At 44.3% G+C, this 19,279-nt stretch overlaps 1 protein-coding gene across 1 annotated transcript; it reads right to left on the bottom strand.

Annotated features, from left to right (window-relative positions):
- Window positions 1–554: 554 nt before the first annotated feature.
- serpinh2 (serine (or cysteine) peptidase inhibitor, clade H, member 2) lies at window positions 555–17,101 on the bottom strand. The gene is made up of 5 exons (XM_041031258.1): window positions 17,041–17,101; window positions 15,799–16,442; window positions 10,874–10,966; window positions 10,103–10,335; window positions 555–1,869 (listed from the first exon to the last, which is right to left on the bottom strand). Exons 2-5 carry the CDS (start codon window positions 16,433–16,435, stop codon window positions 1,564–1,566), a joined length of 1,269 nt encoding a protein of 422 aa, XP_040887192.1. The 5' UTR covers window positions 16,436–16,442; window positions 17,041–17,101; the 3' UTR covers window positions 555–1,563.
- Window positions 17,102–19,279: the final 2,178 nt, after the last annotated feature.

The following is a 19,279-nucleotide window of genomic DNA, read 5'->3' on the forward strand; positions in this document are numbered from 1 at the left end:
GTTATCAGGTGTTCACCGCATCTAGAATAAAGCCGTTACATACCATAAGTATTTTGTGTGCGCAGACACATGTACAGCCAGTACAACCTACGTTCATAGCATAGTACAGCCCATGCTATGAACTAGGACTGAAATGTTCAAGTATTTTCAATAAAACATTTAAGATACCGTATTTTTTTCTCAATTATTCATAGGTGGAAATGGAAGAAACACATTCTACCTTATGTGTGTTTGGAAGCAGTTGGTGAGTGTGTCGACAAAAGTTGCTGCTGCATTTTTTGGCCACGGCGGATCTATCATGTGGTGCCACTGAAATTCAATAACTGATCCTAGTTCAGGGCTTTGAATCTGCTTTCATACACCCGTGAGGCTCAATGTCAGCCAATTCAGCTCAAGGTAGAAGTTAAAAAAAAAAAAAGTGCTGTCAAGAAAGATGGAGCTGTGGCAGTTCACATATATTATAAGCACATGTTTGATTGATTGGCTTGTATCACGATCAGGTGAAGACATCGATGAATATACTGTAGTTCAAATGAGAGAAGAGTAAAAAGAAGCGCAGAAATATATACATATATTTCAAAAATGATCAGATACCAAATATACCTTCCAAAAGAAGCATCTGCTGTTCATGAACTCAACTCATTCATCCACCGTGGTGCTAAACAAAAAAAACAAATACACAAATCAAAATCAATACATCTTTGATCTGCTGTAATCATCCTAAATATTAAGTTGTTACATTTAAGTCAAGCGATGTCAGTCATGTTAGTTTCCAACAGCATGACCGTGTCATTGATCCCTGATGGTATTAAGAGATTAAAAGGTTCCCTGTCCTCTCTGTGTTGTTGACAAGCGTTGTGACTCATTACGGCCATTAGCATTAAGCTGGCTCATCAATAAGCACTTGGCTGATCCATCAGTCTTCCTCAGATGTAGCCCAGGGGAACCCGCCATGGCTCCAATAGAGACTGCATGGGCATCCTTAATGTGTCGGTCACCCCACATACATATACAGTATAGACACACACACACACACTCACCTGCCCTGGTGTTTGCCTGACAGGGAGGATTCAAGTGTCACAGTGAGCCTCTGTTCGTTAAGGTTCTTTGTTGATGCTGCTCTAAGCGTTGTGTCAGTGTAACCACTTCTGCTTGTCAGCATGTTAGTGTTTGTCAGTGCACTCTTGTTTGTCATTTTGTTTTGTGTTGACTTGATCACTGAGGCCTTGAATGCGTGTGTGTGTGGGTGCACATGTGTGGGAGAGAGAAAAAGCTGGGAGTCTCTCAAAGTTAGCGCTTTGCTTTAACTGTCAACTTTAGTATTGTCTTCTACAGTATTTTCGTTTCTGTATGCCATGTAGGTGTAAGTGTCGGGCATAGCAGTGTCAGTGTGAGACTATGCAGTGTCAATGTATGACAGCCAGATGTAGTCTGATGTGATGGTGTGCCATGGTGAATGACAATGTCTCGACTTCGAAAGCAGCGTGTAGCCTTTGAGAGCGAGAGTTTAAGAGACAGACAAAAAAAAAAACGAAAAAAAAAGAGGACAGACGGTGGAGGGTGCTACAGTTCATCATGGAGGGCCTCCCCTTCTGCGTGGTCCAGAGCTCCCATCAGCAACAGGGCTCCTGTAGCGTTGTCTCTAACAAGCATGATGAAGGGGTGATCTGCGTAGAACAGCTTGGGCTTTTCTATGTGCTCCTCCGCGAGATCCGTGTCTCCTTTCCCAGCTTCAGCAGCCAGCTCCAGGGAAGCCCAGTGGAGGACGCCACCCAGATGAAGCTTCCCTTTGCTCTTGTCCGAAACACCGGAGAAGTCGGCCACCTTCTGGTCCCAGGCATCGGTCAAGCCCAGAGCAAGCAACTGTTTCTGGAACCGGAAAACACAAGAGTGATGGAATTTACGGACCGCCATGAATCAAAGTCTCCCGGTGCTTGAGGCCTTCCCACACAGAGACGCCCCGCAAAGTGTGTGCAAATGAGCAGCTGCTAGGACACCGATCAATTATGCACGCAAAGAGACCAAACAACGAGTGGGAGGAAAAGCTCATTTTAAAATTTCATAATGCTGTGACATTCAGAAGTGGAAGACATGCACGGCTTTTCCAGAACCTCGCCGCACGATTAACGCAGACATTAACGTGCCCTCCAAAACAGTCAATCATCAACTTTTTTTCTGAGGGAGTTTTTCCACCGCACTGTTTATTTACTTTCTGTCCCAAAAATTCGAGATAGGAAGGAGCCTGACAGTTGCCCTTGTTGCGAGCTGGCAGAACAAAGTGGGCGACAGGCAGAGAGGAGACGGAAGGAGGAAACGGAGGATGAATAATTTAAGAGTGATGCCCCGTGACCTCAGCACCCCCTTTGTTTTGCCTCTGATATGAATTCCACAGAAAGTCGTCGTCATGACAGGTAGTTTATCCTCCCATGGCAGAGGGCCACTCACAGTGACAGGCTTCTCCAGGGGCCAGATGAGAGCATGTGTGGGTGTGATTGTGGGCTTGTGTGTGTGGATGTGCAGGAGGTCACGGCTAGAATAAAAGTTGCAGAGACAGATGAGTGGGTGACAATATTGTTTACTACTGTAGCATTGTTTAAACTTTAGCTGATTAAACTCTGTAGTGGAAATATCTTTCCCCCCCGAAGACACGAACACTAAATCATTTGGATGAGTCGTCTGGGTAAACGTAAATGTTCTGTGGGTGCTGCCTTGCTGACTTTGGCTTTCTTTTCAAAAGCACATTGTTATAGCTCGGTATAATAGTGCCTCGTTCTTAAAGTCACATGCTAATGGACAGCTTTAATAATCCATGCAGAACGTCTGCTTTTTGCTTAATAGTTGAGATGTGCACGCAACAGGAAGTTAAACCAGATCATGTCAGCTTATGCCTAAACATGAAATGAGTAGATGTATATACAGTTGTAGGCATCTGTCACTCCCGTTCTTGTGTTTTCATGCAAAGCTCCCCCCTCCACACAGACACACACACACGCCACCTCCTGCTCTAATGCACTTCTATTGTCCTCATCCATTATTCCTCCACTCTTCCTTTCTTCTTCCACCCGCCACCACTACATCATTGTCTTTCTCTGCTGCTCTGCCTCTTGCCTGGCATCACCATCCCTCATCTGCCACACGTGCCTCTATTTTATCCCACTTTGTCTCTGCGCTCCTAACTCAGTCTTTTTCCTCCCCACCTCATCCTTCTCTTTTCCCTGACAGGCCAACACGCCCCAGTATACACTGTTCTCTCAACTTCTCGATCTCCATCAGCGATCATTTCAAGGTTTTTTGCTCCTTATCTAACAAGCAATCAGAAACAGACTGGTGGATTCCTCAAATTGCTGAAGACAAATGCGTGTGTGAGGAAAGCAGCTCTCTCTCTGTCCTTACCTCTGTCCTTCCCTTCCTCTTTTCCTTTACCAGTATTCCTTGAAGACCCGGTTCATTTGGTCTACAGCGTTGCAGGTGCCACCAGGACACATTTTAAAAAGTAACAGCCAACCTCACATGACCTAAGCTTCCTCTCTGAGTCCCCTACTCTGCTTGTCAAGGCAAAAGCACTTGGTTAACTTTTTTGAGGTGTTTAAAAATTAAGGGACCCCGTGGCAACACGCTGGGAAACAGGCCAGGGGCGCTGGAGGAGCCTATGGAGGCCTCATGCGCCGCAAAGGTGTGGCACTGCATTATATGGCGAGACAGACCTCTGGGAGGTGCTCTTTGGCTGCCCTTTCTCTCTGAGGCACCACATGAATCTTAGATGGAGCAGCACTGGGCAGACTTTGCTGATGCCCTGCACACAGCTTCAGAGAGCTATTTGTCTGAGAGTGAGAGCCACGGGCATTGTCAGCTGGTGGTTTCCTGCGTATGTGTGTAGGGCTTACTTGGCCTATAACGGTGCAGTCGAACCAGGCCTGAGGTAGCATGGCTTCAACCCTCAGGCGTGCAGCACTCTGCATCACATTATTTCAGCTTGATGGTTGAGCCCACTAAGTAGCTTGTTGGGTGTACCTGTGGGGGTTTTAAAGGGGATAGGCTGTGGCAGCCAGGGCATGTCACAGCTCTATATATGAGAAGTCACTGTGGCTGTTGTTAAGACACGGAGCAGCTTTAATAATAATGGGAAAGAAGGAAAGATGGGAAGAAAAGCAGGGAAACTCTTCGTAACAGTGTTCTCTTTGTATCTGCTGCTGCTTGCAGGGATAACTAATTGATTTATTGATAAATTGTTGCAGCTGTGATTTTACTATTACTCAACATCTGGATCAAATGACAAAAGATTAGAATCTTAAAAAAAACAACAACAAAAACTTAACCCAAATGAAAAGCAGTGTTTCACTTTCTGGTTTAAAGTTTCGACCCTGTTTCATGTCTAATCACATGCGAGCTTTGTTGCTGTAAACACACTCAGCAGTGATGAAAGGTGAGAGCTTAAACCACTGGAGGTCAGCAAAAACAAGATTTTACAGGGGGCGTTAAGTCACTCTTTAAAAGGTAGTAGTGTCTTTTTGATCACCTGTAACACTATGGAACAATGGATTTATGTGTAGGTCCTTGTTTTGTTTGTCTTTAACACAGAATTTAAAAAAAAAAAAAAAAAAAAAAAAAAAAACTCCACAGGGAACTTTTAAACATGACTGTTCTCCTGACTGTCGACATCAAGTGGCCCAAGTGTAACCAACCAAGTCCAATTAGTTGTGACACTCAAGTCATGACTACAGCACGACTACAGCAGGCCCCGACAACTGCACAAGACTTAGGGTAAAAACCTCCTTACCTCCATTGCTCCTGCACAGTTTCGAGCTCCTGTTCCCTCTGGCTGACCAATAAAAAAACCCACCAAATGACTCTTTTAAGCTGTCGACACATTAAACAAGCACAGACGTGTTCTGCCTAATTCAGTACTGCCCTTAACATCCTGTGTGGGTGGTTTTGAGTATGCAGCGTGTGGCACTGGCATCATCACAGCTCCATTTCATGGACCCATTCAATGCAGGCTTTTAAAAAAAAAAAAAAAGAAAGAAAGAAAAGCTTTTCTCTTTCTCTCTCACCATCAGCTCTCTCTTGAGGCTTCAAAGCCTCTCCATCTCTTTATTGAGTCTCATCAGCAATACTCCTATTGGTATCTTATTTACACGGGCTTTTACCTCTTTTGCACGGTCAATACACTCTGTGTCTCATTCACTCGCGCGCATATACACATGAACCACTTTTTTTTTTTATTCCACAAGGCCATTTTACCACAAATGAAAAAAGAAAAAAGAAAGCCTTAGCTTTTAGAGAGATATTTAACTAATGACCATGAAACACATCTGATTAATTCATATGATGCAGGGCTGTGGTAGCTGTGTTAAAACAGCTGCCCCTCGACACTGTATACTGCGGAGTGTGCTCTTGTAAATATTTGATGGCCTTTTGACCTCATTAGCCATGATTGAGTGAGCTCTCCGGTGCACACTCATATGTCTTAGTCACCGACTGGAGATACAGCCAGAATGGGGCTCAAGCTCAGCCATTAGTGTGTATGTGTGTGTGGCCTGGTCAGCACTGGATCAGAGACAGAGGGAGAGAGCGATGAGGGTGGTTTATTCAGTGACCTCTGGGCCAGGCTTGTTAAGAGGGTTCTCCGTCTCTGGCTACAGACTCCGACACAGTCTGCCCTTCACCAGAGGAGAATACCACAAATAGGGAGACGGAAAGAAAGAAAAAGGCAGAATCCTGCAGCTATTTATAGTCCTCTGTGACGCTTTCCACCTTGTCCCCAAGCAATCATTGACCCCCCTCCCCCCCTCGTCCTCCTCCACCTCTTCAGCTCACTCGCCTGCCGAATGTCACTCCTATTTAGGTCAGCAGAGCCAAGGTACGACCGCTGAGTGACGGAGTATTAGAGGCACATGTGAAGCCTACAAAAAGGAATTAGATCTCTGGCACTGATATGACAGAGAGGACAGAGGTGAAGGAGGGAATGGGTGCATTTGGATGTGGCAAATCTCTGCAACATGACTCAGAGGTGCATGATTTTGTTTGTTCTCATTTGCCTCACACCGAGAACACGAGTGTTACAGCTGACACGCGCGCACACACACTGCTATGATCCTCTGTTTGTCCAGATGCTGCCCTCTAATCTCAGGAGTCCACGGCTGGCCCGAGCACTGACAGGCAGAGTGGTAAACAGTATTAAAGCACAATTATTTGCCTGACCCAATTGGAAGAATGATCGCCAGAGAAGACATGGCTGGCTGTCAGCGGTCAGAGGGGCTGGACCGACAGACAAAATGAGATTGGAGTGGGTTGGAGGTTTGTTCAGAGCTTTAGCCTTTTCATAATTCTTCCTCAAGTGCACTTCTTCTTCTTGAGAGAAAGCAAACAGATGAAGACAGCTTGCGACAAGTCAGAGAAACAGAGGCCAACACATTCAAGTGCTTATTCATAATTAGGTGAAATAATGAGAGAAATATACAGCTTATTTACAGAAGTAAGTTTTTTTATATTTCTGTCTGGCAAACTCTCTTGCAGAGACAAAAGGGGATTTGTTCAACAGTATGTTTTCTGCTCTTTCACTGGCAAAGTCATAGCCGTGTCAAAAGGAGTTGTTTCAAGCTTTAGTTCTAGATTACAGCCTCCTCCCCAGAGTGTCCTGACAATGTTAATGTCAAAAGCTTGTTCTTCAGGGCATGGCTAGCAGAATAACATGGCAGCACAACTCTACAGAGATGTTTGTTAAACCAGAAAGAGGGCAAAGTGGATTTCATCAGTCCATGATGAGGTTACAATGTACATCTAAAGAGGACATGGTAATAGGTTCCAGTCAGTGTATCCTGCCCTGGGGAAATGGGTTTTACTGGCATGCCCTCTGTAACTGTCAGGTTCAACTAACCCCTCTCTCTCTCTCTCTCTCTCTCTCTCTCTCTCTCTCTCTCTCTCTCCCTCTCTCTCTCTCTCACACTGTCTTTCTCAGTCATCCACAACTGTTGTGCCACTGACGACTGTATCTCTCTGATTCTACGGCTGAGCTCAGACTGAACGCAAAGCAAATCTAAGAAGCAGAGCGACTGCATACAAAGTCAGTGGAAACATACAAGAGGATGCAAACAGCTGTGAATCCACTCAGTGGGAACTGAGGTGAAGATGCCTTAATGCAATCTGAAAATGTTGTAACTGAATATTAAAAAAAAAAAAAAAAAAAATCAGTGGTAATATGAGCTGTCATATTAACATGAACAGACACTCTCCACGTAGCAGTCGCTGTGTACATTGCTGAACAAGCCACAGGAACTAGATACAGTCAGCACACTGACTATTTAGGGGGAATAAACACAGACGGCAAAAACAAACCCAGCTGTCAAATTTGTGCAAATAATGCAAGGTGAAAATTTATATTGTCTTCAGTCTGAATGCATCTTAAGGTCTGCCTCTTACTGGTAACAGTGAACACTACTGATATGCCAAGTCACACCATGGATGATCCAAGAATATTTGAAAGGATCTGCATGGCCTTAAATGCCGATCCTTTCTTTATTATGTTTTGTTCACTTCAGCCTCCTTTACTTTATGACAGCCATGCTCTTGAGTGTGATATTTTTGCCTGCATATGCCGGCAAACGAGCCAACAAATCTGTTTCAAAATCTTTTCTGCTCTCCTTCTCTCTCTCTCTCTCTCTCTCTCTCTCTCTCTCTCTCTCTCTCTTATTAGCAAAGAGCGGGGTGCAAAAACATGCATGTAGCAGCTTCTCATTTTGAGCTGGCCACAGCTACAGCCAGTTTAAATGGCAAACATTGCCCTCGGAAGGTCATAAGAGCTGTCGCAGATTTACACGAGTTCTGGGAAAGAACACTGGTGTGAGGTTTGTGTGCTTCACAAGTGTTTATGTAGTATCAACAGCACCAACAATGTTTTAAGTCTAATCTGTTAATCCCCTTTATAGTTTTAAACCTGGATCATCGGTGCTTATGAAGAATAAAGTTTGCAAAATTTAGCACCTTTTATTTCAGTGTGTCGAGATCCAGCTCTCGATCAGGACGTCCCTAGTACGTACGTTCTTTGACAACTGCAAAGGGAAAGGAAACTTTCTTTTCACCGTGACCCACATCACATATTTTCAAAGATGCAGAGACCTGTGTGATTCTACCAACCTGTCTGTGCCCTTGCTCCAGCTATGGACCCTGCAGCCTGGTCAAATACGTGCTCTTCCACCAGCCAGACGACCCTCTAATCTCCCAGTCAGCAGCCTTCGGTTCGGCCTGTATGAACCCCCACTATGCACTCACATAAGCATCAGCAGCCACTAACCTGCTGCCTGTCCACCTGGTGCTCCTCCTAGATTCTCCTCTCCTGACTCAGACCAGCTACCCGCTGACTCTGAAAGTAACAGGAGCAGAGGCCCAGACTACCAGCAGGGCTGTGGCATGACCTTTGTGCCCCTGCAAAGGGAGGTCCGTGGGAGGCATCGGAAGGCTGCTGAAGAGCTACAGGTCGTGGTCATCCTCAGGCCCCTCTTAGCCTCCTAGAGCAGCCAGGGTTTGGTTCTTTGCTGAGGACTGTTACAGCCTGATGCTGTGTGTACAGCTGGACACCCATCATCTCAAGCGAGCGAGGAGAAGAGTAGGAGGGAGTGACATCTGAACTCACCTGAAACAGAGTCTGTACTGACCTGCAAGGGGTAAGCCAGGCCACTGCTTCAGTTACTAAAAAGTAAGAAAGAGTCAGGAGAAGAGGGAGACAGAAAAGTAGGTAAGAAAGAGAGGTCACAGGTGAAGGTGTATGAAAGAGGAAAAGAAAGAGGAAGAAATGACAAGTGAGAAAAACAGCACAACATGGAGGCAGAGCAGCAAGACACAAGGACAGACAGAGAGAGGGAGAGAGAGAGATGAGGCGACAGAGCCAAGTGAGGAGGAGGAGGAGGGAAGACACATGAATGGACAAAAAAAACTTACTCAAGAAAGGGAAGAGAAAGAAAACCAAGATCAGCAAAGTGCATACCAGAAAGAAGAGGTGGCCAACGAGGAAGCAAAAAACAGAGAAGACGACACATGGGAAAAACAAAAGAAGAGGAAGACAAAGAAACAATGGGAATGATGGGTGCATTGCTTGGATATAAGAAAAACTGTCTCAGGTGAAGTGAAAAATGATGCAGTGTGTGGATACAGGAAACGAATGAGAGATGGAAACTGAAAGAACAAACCACAATTGTGGCTGCATGGAGGGATCCACTCTGTCAAACTGCACTGCAGAATTTAAAAACCCGAGCAGCCGCTTCTCTGCACATATAAGGCACTGTATAAGCACCTCAGTTCACTGTGCTGAGTACAAATGCAGGGAACATGGATGAAAAGTCAACTACAAAGAATAAACCAGGATTACTCCTGCACAAACACCTGCGAATTCTGCTAGAAAGAGAAGACAAATCCCACTGCTGAGGTGACTCTGGAAATCAGGCTGATTCAAGTTCATGGAAGCAAAAAAAATTACAAAGCTATTTATATAGAACTGGAGTGTTTCATGGAGCAAAGCATAACTACAAACACTTTCCTTAAGCAGGGTCACCTATTAATTTGAAGAGCAGCTTAACACACTGTTTTAGTTTGAACACGCCCTGTATAAATAAAACAAAAATGCATTTGAACCCTGGCTCACACCACTGCACAGAGGCATCTGAATGTGTGGCAGGAAAGAAGTAAATTTGCCACAAACAATATAACCACTAGTTTACACACAGCAGAGGCAGTATTTTTATTAGTGCTGCTACTCTAAATTCTGTTCCCACAATCTTTCATACTGCATACTACCCACACTGCTGACAACAGCTGCATTTATACGTCAAGCGGTGTGAGGGTGTGTGGGGTGAATGTGATGCCGCCTTGTAGCTTTTCCCTGGTTATATCACAGACTTTTCACAGATGTTTTTGGAAAGTTGAAAATAACTTCTGTTGCAATAAACACGACAAAATGGGACCAGAAATGATAGATAGTGTAATAAAGTGAGTGTGCATGTGATTTACTAACTCACCATCAAAAACTAATAGTTCCAGTGTACGCCTTTTAGAACACAGAGATATTTTTCAGTGTTCAATCTCAATAGAACTAGACGTTTGTTGTACTAACCTGCAGACTGAATGTGCTGGTAATGTTCGCCTTGGGCAGCGAGATGGTCACACTGGTAATATTGGTTTTCTCCAGCCACTTGGACAGCAGCTCCAAGGTCAGCTTCTTGTCCAGCCTATCCAGACTCTCAACATGGAAGGGCAGCAGGAGCACCAGACTGGCCTTGCCTCCCCACAGAGGCACCTCCAGAACCTGCACCATGTTTTCGACGTCTTCATGGTGACGGTACAAACCTGGATCACAAGAGTCAAGGAAAGAAGGAGAACCTATGGCATCATTGCAATATTTTTGCTTTTCAGCTGTAGTTCTCCACTGCAGTTCCCTTGAAAGTTGGTTCAGACAGTTTTTTTTTCAGTGTCACTGCAGTGATGTGGTGCCACCTGAGCTCTCACCTGCCTCAATGAACCGAACTCAGGGAGAAAACACAAATCCAGTCAAACTTAATGTGAATACCACCTTAAACAGGATGACTGAAATAACCTTTTTTATGAATTGGAGATGACATTATGACATTAAATAGAATACAGTGTTTCCCTCCAACATCTTTTACTGCTGCCATGGCAGAAATTCACTCTGCCTTGTTGTTGTTTTAAAACAATACATAAAATATAAAAAGCGTGTTACATAAATTATAAGGTACACAGTGATAAATAGGAGCCAAGCAGATTGGACCTTACAGATGCTCAAGCCATTTCAGAGTTTGATTCTTTTTCCCTGCATTTATATGCTGGCAGGAGTAAAGCAGCTTGTTTTTTTTTTGTTTTTTTTTACCTGCTCTGTGCATCATAATCACTTTGGTGTATTTCTTCCCCAAGAAGGTACGACGATCGGTGCTCTCCTCGCTGAACTCTCTCTCCCACAGCCCTGAACAGAGTCAAAGAAGCACACAGGTCTGCCATTTTGAATACAGAGTGCTTGACACAAGATAGTATGCAAGAAAATACTAAATGACTGCAAGAGGTGAAAAGGTGGCCGCTAGGTTAAAGAATGCCATGTTCATAAAGCACATATAGACCTCACATACAGTGACACTGGCGTGACACTCCTCATGAATCATCCATATGTACAGCCTATTAAAAAATGTCTATTAGTGCCATACTGAGGCACTTATGAGGTCCTTAAGGCCACAGTGTCCCATTCAGTGTTCACCACATCCCACTTGACCCTGCTAACCCCCTGACAGCTGTCAATTTAGGAGGGGCTGAGAGTGGTGGAATTACTGTTGTAATAACCTCACAACACATAGCCAAAGCCGCTGGCCCATTCAATAGAGCAGGGTACATTGGATGGAGTGAGAAGGTCGGCAGATTATGAGTTGCACTTATGTCATTCTTTGTGAATGACACCTGGGGTCGGCCAGGGCTGTAACTAGTGACGATTTTATTGATTCATCATTTGAAAAGAGGACTGCACTCATGACACAATGCTAAGGTGAGACGAGGCCAAAAAAAATCTAATGCCTCATTTGCCCTTTTGAAAGTCTATAGACCAACCACTTGGCTTTAACGTTAAATACTTGCACTGAAGTGCAGAGCCTTCTTTTCTCTATATTATTGATAATCGATTTGTCTATAAAATGTCGGAAAATAGTGAAAAATACCAATCATAAGTTCCCAGAGCCCAAAGTGACATCTTCAAATTGCTTTTGTACTAACAACACAATTAAAATACTCAATCTAAAATGAGATAAAACAGAGTAAAGTAGCAAACTGTAACATTTGACAGTGAATGTTTAGATTTATGCTTCATAAGCAACTTTAAAAGGTACTCTGGATAAAGTATTGCTCTTCCATCAAGATGGGGAAAAAAGTAGACGAACAACCTGCAGCCGTGCTTTGAGCTAAATGCTAACATCAGCGTGCTGATGCACATGTGTATAATGTTGACCATGCTCAACATCCCACTTTAGTGAGTCAATTTCTAAATAGCACTAAACACAGAGGAGGCTGATGAGAATGTCATTAGTTTTGCTCTAAACCAAAGTGCTGGACGAATAAAAATTCAGACGTGATGATGGCGACAGATGAAAAGTTGAGAGGTAATTAAAGTTATTACAAATTATCCTGAGGGGGACATCAATATGTCTACCAGATTGCATGGTGATACATCCAATAGTTATCAAGTCAAGTCACTCAAAACCACAAATGTCAACCTCATGGTGGATTCACCGCAGTCGTTAAAGCACATTGTCTGGAAACCACAAGTATCTGTAGAGAATGCTGTGCAATAAGTGGCAGATGTTGAGATATTTCACAAGATGAATGGAAACTTTGACCTGGTGCTAAAGGAAAGTTCAGGGGATCACTGAAGTCACGAGGTTTCATCCTCTGGGGACTATGGAACATGCACATCTGTACCAAATTTCATGTCACTAAACAAAAGACCAAAATGCCAGGCTCAGTGGTGCTGGATGAAAAATCAGGGGATCATACTTAGAAGCAAACTGAGCTTCATGTGTAAAATTAGTACTGCTTTAAATTGACTATTGATTAGCAAAACAGATGTCAATTAATTTCCTATGGATCAGATAATGGACTCCTTGTTTCAGTACTAAGTGTGGCATTAAAAAAGAAAAAAGAAAAACAGCCTCATTTGAACCCCAGCCAATCAAAAGTCACAGCAACATCACATGTGATCCTCCCTTACAGGCGTGCTCACACAAGTCACAGACATTCGCTCCGCTTCCTGTAACATCAGAGAGAGAAATATGATCGCACTGGAATTCAAAAACAACTGGCTGAGGGTTACATAAAGTGGCAGCCGTGTTGTTCGAATGCTGTCACCATGATGAACAATTTGTGTGTAAATAGTATGAGGTCCTATCGAGCAGGGGTTAAATTAATGACCTCACCAGCCTGTACAGCAGACTTGTTTGATCTCTGTGTGCGGATGTGTGGGTTTGTGTCTAGACGAGCGGGGCCCCCGCTTTGGGTTTGCACTGCATTGTCTTGTTTTATAGGACAGCACTGCAGCGGAGAGATCACATGAAACCTGAATCTATTAATATCCATCAACGATAAACAATGAAACAACTGCACAGCTACGAAATCCAATCGCTCACAGACTTCCCAATTCATACTCTCAACTTCAGGCAAGAAGCAGAGGAGAATCAATGAGGCCGACCGGCTCCCCTCCCTCCATCAACTTTTGATTACAAGTAGTTATGGTATTTCAGAACCTATTATTAGAGGTTAAATATGTGGGGACTTGTTGTTCTCTCTTGCCTTTTTTTTTTTTTTTTTTGCTCCTAGTTCTCCATGTTGTTGCGTTAGCCTGTATATAAGTTTCTCTCAACAGTTTTTTTCAACAATCTTATTTTTCTTCTTCCGTCTCCAGTGTTTGTTTGTCTAAAACAGGAACAAAGACTGAATTAATTAACTAGTGTGGACTGGAACTCCCAAGGTAGGCCTTTTACATCCCTCCACTATGTCTGTCAATCTCTTTCACTCTCTCAGCAGGCCACCCTCTCTTTCTTTACTTTTCTCAGTTTTCACTCTTTACTTCTCTCCCATCTCCTTTGCACGGCTTCTCTTTGTCCCCCTTCCCACCCAGAAATCTCTCCTTACACTGTTCTGTCTCTGCAGTCCTCTTGCCATTCTCTTTGCTTTTACCATCTCTCTACTATAAACATGTTCCACTACTAATTGCCCCTGACCTTCCCTTTCTTTGAATGCTGTGTTCAGTCCAGGGAAGGAGGGACAGCAAAGAGCTTTTTAAATTCCCCTCTTGAATAATTAACTAAAGGGAACGAGAGTGAAACAAACAAAAACAGGCAAAGGAAGCAGATGCCTGCTCAGTGCCAAAAGAAATTCCGGCAGCATCTCTGAAACCATTACATTATCACAGACGATGAACTGCCTTAGGACCCTGAAATCAAAGACGACAAAAAAAAACCAGAAGTTACAACAAACCAGAGGCGACCAGTAAGAGCAAGAAGCAAACTATCGACCACTTTTAAATTATGAATCAAAACTAAAGGAATCCAATTTTCTGTAATCTAATTTGTGTGCTGCAATCTGCAATATAATCTAATTTGTATATTTCCTCCACAAAATTAATGAACCGACCAACGAGGGTGGGTTCACAGAAAAACTAATTTCGTAATAAAGTCAGAACATCAAACAAAGAAAATTAATTAAATTGCTTATCAATGTATAGTCTGTCAGGGAATGTTATTTTCGGAGGGCTGTCTATCTGTTGGCAACCTGTTTTCACTTCAGCAGCCCTGCTTTCTTTGCACCTAATGAAAAGAATACCTGCAGGAGGAAACAGAAGGAATAGAGGCAGATGGACACAGATAAGGATGTGAACAGGAGACATGTGGGAAGAAGACAAAGAGGAGACAGGGTAGATTAGACACGTGATAAACAATGGCAAAAAGCACAAACACAGAGAACAAACGCCACACACAGAACACGTGAAACAGCAGGATATATTTAACACATCATCATCTTTTGTGGCGACTGATCCCCCCCCCCCCCCCCCCCCCCCCCCAAATTTGTCCTCGTTCATCGTGATGTTTCACTCTAGACATTGTCATGTGCTAATTCTGTAGACAATACCCAAACCTAGTCAGCAGGCAGACAAATGTTGGCTGTGCTCTGAGAAAGAGAGAGATGATAGATTACATTCCTGAAAAAAAAAAGTTGTCACCAAAATGAAAAATCAGCTTTTTGCTATTTCTGTGACTCATCGTGAACTAAAAGCCAGTGTACAAACACTGACAACCTTTACCAGCCGAACAAAAGGAAAATGAATCCAACTATAACCTCTGACGGGCAATACGATGAGCAATGAACTTCAGATAAGGATTAGATGGATGTGTTGTTTTTTGGGATGCGACTGCTGAATCACAGATGGATCTTCTAACTGACTGAATTCGTATCGAAACATCGACTAGTTTTCGCCGCCGCAGCCCGTCACAAAGAACAGATCTGAGCCAAGCTGTGCCGCCGCCGACTTGGAGCGCTCCAAGCACAGATGTTAGGCATGACACCGAGGGAGAGAGTCTGGACACTTGTTACTCAATTATTTAAGATGACACATCACCCCCCAGTGGAAGATGAATAAGCTCTCAGTGATAGACCCCAGAATCATCCTTTATCTGCTGTGTCCACCAGCTGGAGTCCACCGCATGCACACACGCACACATACACACACACACACACACACACACAGAAACACACACACACACACACACGCACACTTGCACACAGGTGGGCATACTGGCACATACAATGCAGTGGGTAAACTGGCTCTCCGTGTTTTGTCTGAACACTGAAAGTGGTACATGTGCATGCCATATTAATATTCTAAGACTTCTCATCCAACTCAGCAAACAACTCCAGTACAGAGACGTTGCATAATTCCACATGACTCCACAATTACAAAGCACACCAGTCTATTTCAGCACTACTCAGTCCAGCCAAGCTGCTATGTTATGTGTCTACATCCAACCAGTTATGACACTGGATGCAAACCATTATGAAATATTCATTTGGCTATATAGTTGCTTCATTTAGTGTCACTGCCAGTTTTGACTGTTTTAGACTCACTGAGAAATGATGACATGTTTGCAAACTATACTCATTTCCTATTACCAAACCCAATGTCATATTTTCCACTATTTTGTGACCACAAACCATGAGCCCGCTTGTAAATAAATTGTGTATTTACTGTGCATTATTTCTGCTCACCTTTAAAACGCAAGGCATTGGCCAGTATCAAAGCTCCAGCCTTGGCCTGGATTTCTGCCACCAAAGGAGCTCCTTCCAGACCACCAAGCCCAGTTTTAGCCCAGCCATGAAGCTGCTTAAGGTCAGCCTTGGAGTCTCCTTTCCCCAGTGGCTGATGCTGCACCCTGAACCTGGCCTGGCTGTCCTTCACAAAGGCCTGGTTGACCGGGGGAGCTTGCTTGGAAAACACAGCTGAGGCTGCGTGCAGGTCAAAGGCGGTAGCGTTGGCTTCAACAAAGCTCTTCAAAGCCCCGGACAAACGTTCCCCAGCCTGGGCTCCAGCGTTGGAGGAGGTGGAAGTCTTGAGGAGGTCCTGGAGCTGGCTGGCAGTGGCGCCTGCAGAACCTCCACCCAGCGCTCCAAGAGACGAGGCCAGGAGCAGAGGTGAAAATAGGGTGTTTAATGAGCTGGAGTCAGAGCGTAGGGCCTTGTACAGGCGCAGACCCAGAGCCCAGGTGGGGTCACCCAGAGGAGGAGGTGGGCGAGGTGAAGGGCTGGTTGGGGCAGCAGAGCCCTTTGTGGGCGAACTGGTGGTGCTGCCCTCCACCAGGAGAAACAGCAAAGAAATCAGGAGATACACAGCAAGCCTGGGCAGCATGGTAGATCTGGGGGAAAGCACAGGAAGGGGAGTCAGTATAAAGACAAACTCTGAGGAATGAAGGGAATGCACTCCTCTCATTTATAAAACAAGCAGACTGCTGCACTATTCATTACAGATATTTTGACTGTTTTTTAGCAGTGTAATAGCTCCTCATGCTGTTATTGCGCTGTTCATGTTTGAGATGAAGCAATATAAACACAGCCCAAGGGTTCCCTCTTTGCTGTAAAACTCCTGCTTGTGCAAACAGCAGCCCCTACTCCTACAGTGCCTCAGCAGTAAACTTGATTTGTAAATTCCTCCCCACTTGGCAACGTGGTTATTATCTCACCCGCTGCGCAAAAACCAGAGTGTGACAATTAACTTTGATGAAGTTTCAAAGGAAGGTTTTTTAGTCTCGGGCTGAACAAGTGGATGAAAAAGGAGAAATTGAAAAAAAAAATACGCGTTTGTTTTTTTTTTTTTCTTTCCGAGCCGGTGACAGGAGTGACTGGAAACATCTGTCGTCTGGCTCAGCCGATGCTGCTCTGATTTCCTCGGCGAAACGGAAAGAAGGATTAAAAAAAAAAAGGAGGGGGGAAAAAGACGAGTTTGTTCAAATTTACCGTTAATTAATTCACGTCTATTCCTCCGCTCCGCTGCCGTCCTTTCAGTGCTTCCTCGTTCCAGAGGAAGTGGGGCTGGGACAGGAGCTCAGACGTGGCAGCGCACGGAGGAAGTGAACCGTCTCCCCTCAACTTCGCCGCCGGGAAACTTTCAGCCTTTCCCCGAAACTTTCACACTTACCGGGGAAACGGCTTCTGTGCGCTATTTGAGAAAACGTGGCAATACAGGCGAAAAAAAAAAAAAAAAAAAAAAAAAAACACGCACTAGGCAGATTTACCAAATAAATATAATTTAAATGTTCCCCTGAGATGTAGTTTTTACGGGGAAAAAAATTATTTAAAAGTAAATGTGTACATGTAATCCCGTTTAAGTGCAGATATCACATCTAAACATGCAGCTACACAGTATAAAAATGTATTTATACATGTTAAGTCCATTAAAGCAGCCTACCACCGGCTAAAAATGCAGGGCTTGGTCACTTCTAAGTCAGCTGTGGTATCTGTACCCAGCTGGTTTATGCAGCCATAATACATTTATGCTTTACAAAACCATAATTAAATATCACAAAGTCCCTGTAGGGTTATATTATGGGTGTCCCTGGAATTATGTGCATGTAAGGCTGGCCCTGGTATAGGTTTTAAAACGAACAAAAATCCTCCAGTTGCAGTAAATGAGGCGTTTCTCCATACATTCAAAAGAAAGCTTTGTGGGTTTGCCTGGATAATAAACCCTCTTGTTCCTGGCTCAGTGGGGGTTGCAGTTCCCTGAGCCATTCAAGCGGGGTCGCTGATGGTCTTCTCATGGCCTCGGCTTCGTGACCCTGTGAGAGATGGCAGCATGTGAGCCAGGGCCTCCCAAACCTGACACCCAGCCTTCCCAGCGGTGAGGATATAGACCTCAGAGCCAGCAGGCTGATTGGTTTAGTCCAGCAGCATCCATCTGAGGAGTTTTTTTTTTTTTCCTTTTTCATTATGATTTAGTTTTAAATCCGTCTGTGTTTTGGGATGTTAATTAGGGCAGGGACAGTAACATTTATATTCAAGATGTTCCCTCTTTTGGATTCTTCATGTTTTAAGTTCCAGTTAATGAAATTAAATTTGCAGGGGACCCCCACACACTCACACACTCCCAGTCCACTGTAACACCCACCCCACCTCACTTTGCAGCAGCTGTAGTAATGTAGTCCACTGTTAAGGAAAAGTAGGGCAGACTACACGAGCCTGTATTATGTCTGACCCTTCCAAATGTCCTCATTCTGTATTCTCCTCATTTTCCTGTTTTTCGCCTCCCTAAATTGTTCCTGCCCTCTCCCTACAGCAGAACAAGGAGTGGAGAGCAGATAACTTGTAACACACGGCTCCGGGACAGGGATTACTGCCCAAATTGAAGGATGGAGAATGGTCATATAGGGTCCTAATCAATAAATGTAGAGATAGTCTAAGGATGCTAGAGAAGGATCAAAGAGGGATATGAAAGAAGATAACTGCTCGAGACCACCAATGCTCAGCAATCAGGCCGAACATGACAGCTTGTAGACCCAACCAATCATTTACCCCAGCCAAATCAATAGAGCTCTCTCCGAAAGATAGCCATCAGCAGCACTATCTGGAACACATTCACAGCAGAAAGCACAAAACACACACCGAGCACTCTGCTCGCCGCCGCTCTCGCTCTCTGTCTCTTTTGCAAACGCACACATGCACACATTTACCTCGCAGACATTTAGTTATCAGACTTCCAGGGAAATAAGACACACATCATCCAATTATTGAACATCTACACCGAAAAAATGAAATATAAAAACAGTGTATGTCAAACTACACCTACAGCGGAAAAGAAATCACATCACAGACGTACTTTCATTAATGGCGTCGGAGCCACACCGTCAGGATGAGGATACACGTTGGTGGTAGTGGTGAGTCGATATGTGCAACCACAGAGGTCGTGACCCCTCACCACAGGAGGCTGAGGGGCCCCCCCGAGCTCCACATCACAGTCAGTCTTGTCAGTAATGAGCAGTGACACGCATTACAGTGCAGGTGATTTTTAAAAAAAGCTGGGCTTGTGTCGCAGTTAAACGAGCCCCCAGGGAACTGGTTAGGAACCTGAGAAGCTCTTCAGTCAGTGGATTGTGCATCTAGAGATTTGTAAAAAAAATAAAAGACACTTTAACCACAGCAGACCTCCGCATCCGTCCCTTTACAGCTTCACCTGCACGCTGCTTTACACGCCCTCACC

This window comes from Toxotes jaculatrix, chromosome 23 (genome assembly GCF_017976425.1).
Source record: "Toxotes jaculatrix isolate fToxJac2 chromosome 23, fToxJac2.pri, whole genome shotgun sequence".
In the NCBI taxonomy this organism is placed as follows: Eukaryota; Metazoa; Chordata; class Actinopteri; family Toxotidae; genus Toxotes; species Toxotes jaculatrix.

Excerpts from the sequence above, each read along its gene's own strand:
- serpinh2 (XM_041031258.1), bottom strand. The coding sequence starts at position 16,435 with ATGCTGCCCAGGCTTGCTGTGTATCTCCTGATTTCTTTGCTGTTTCTC. Across the intron at positions 10,967-15,798 it reads CAATGCCTTGCGTTTTAAAG|GGCTGTGGGAGAGAGAGTTC; the intron begins GTGAGCAGAAAT and ends GACTCTGTTCAG. Across the intron at positions 10,336-10,873 it reads GATTATGATGCACAGAGCAG|GTTTGTACCGTCACCATGAA; the intron begins GTAAAAAAAAAC and ends CTTGTGATCCAG.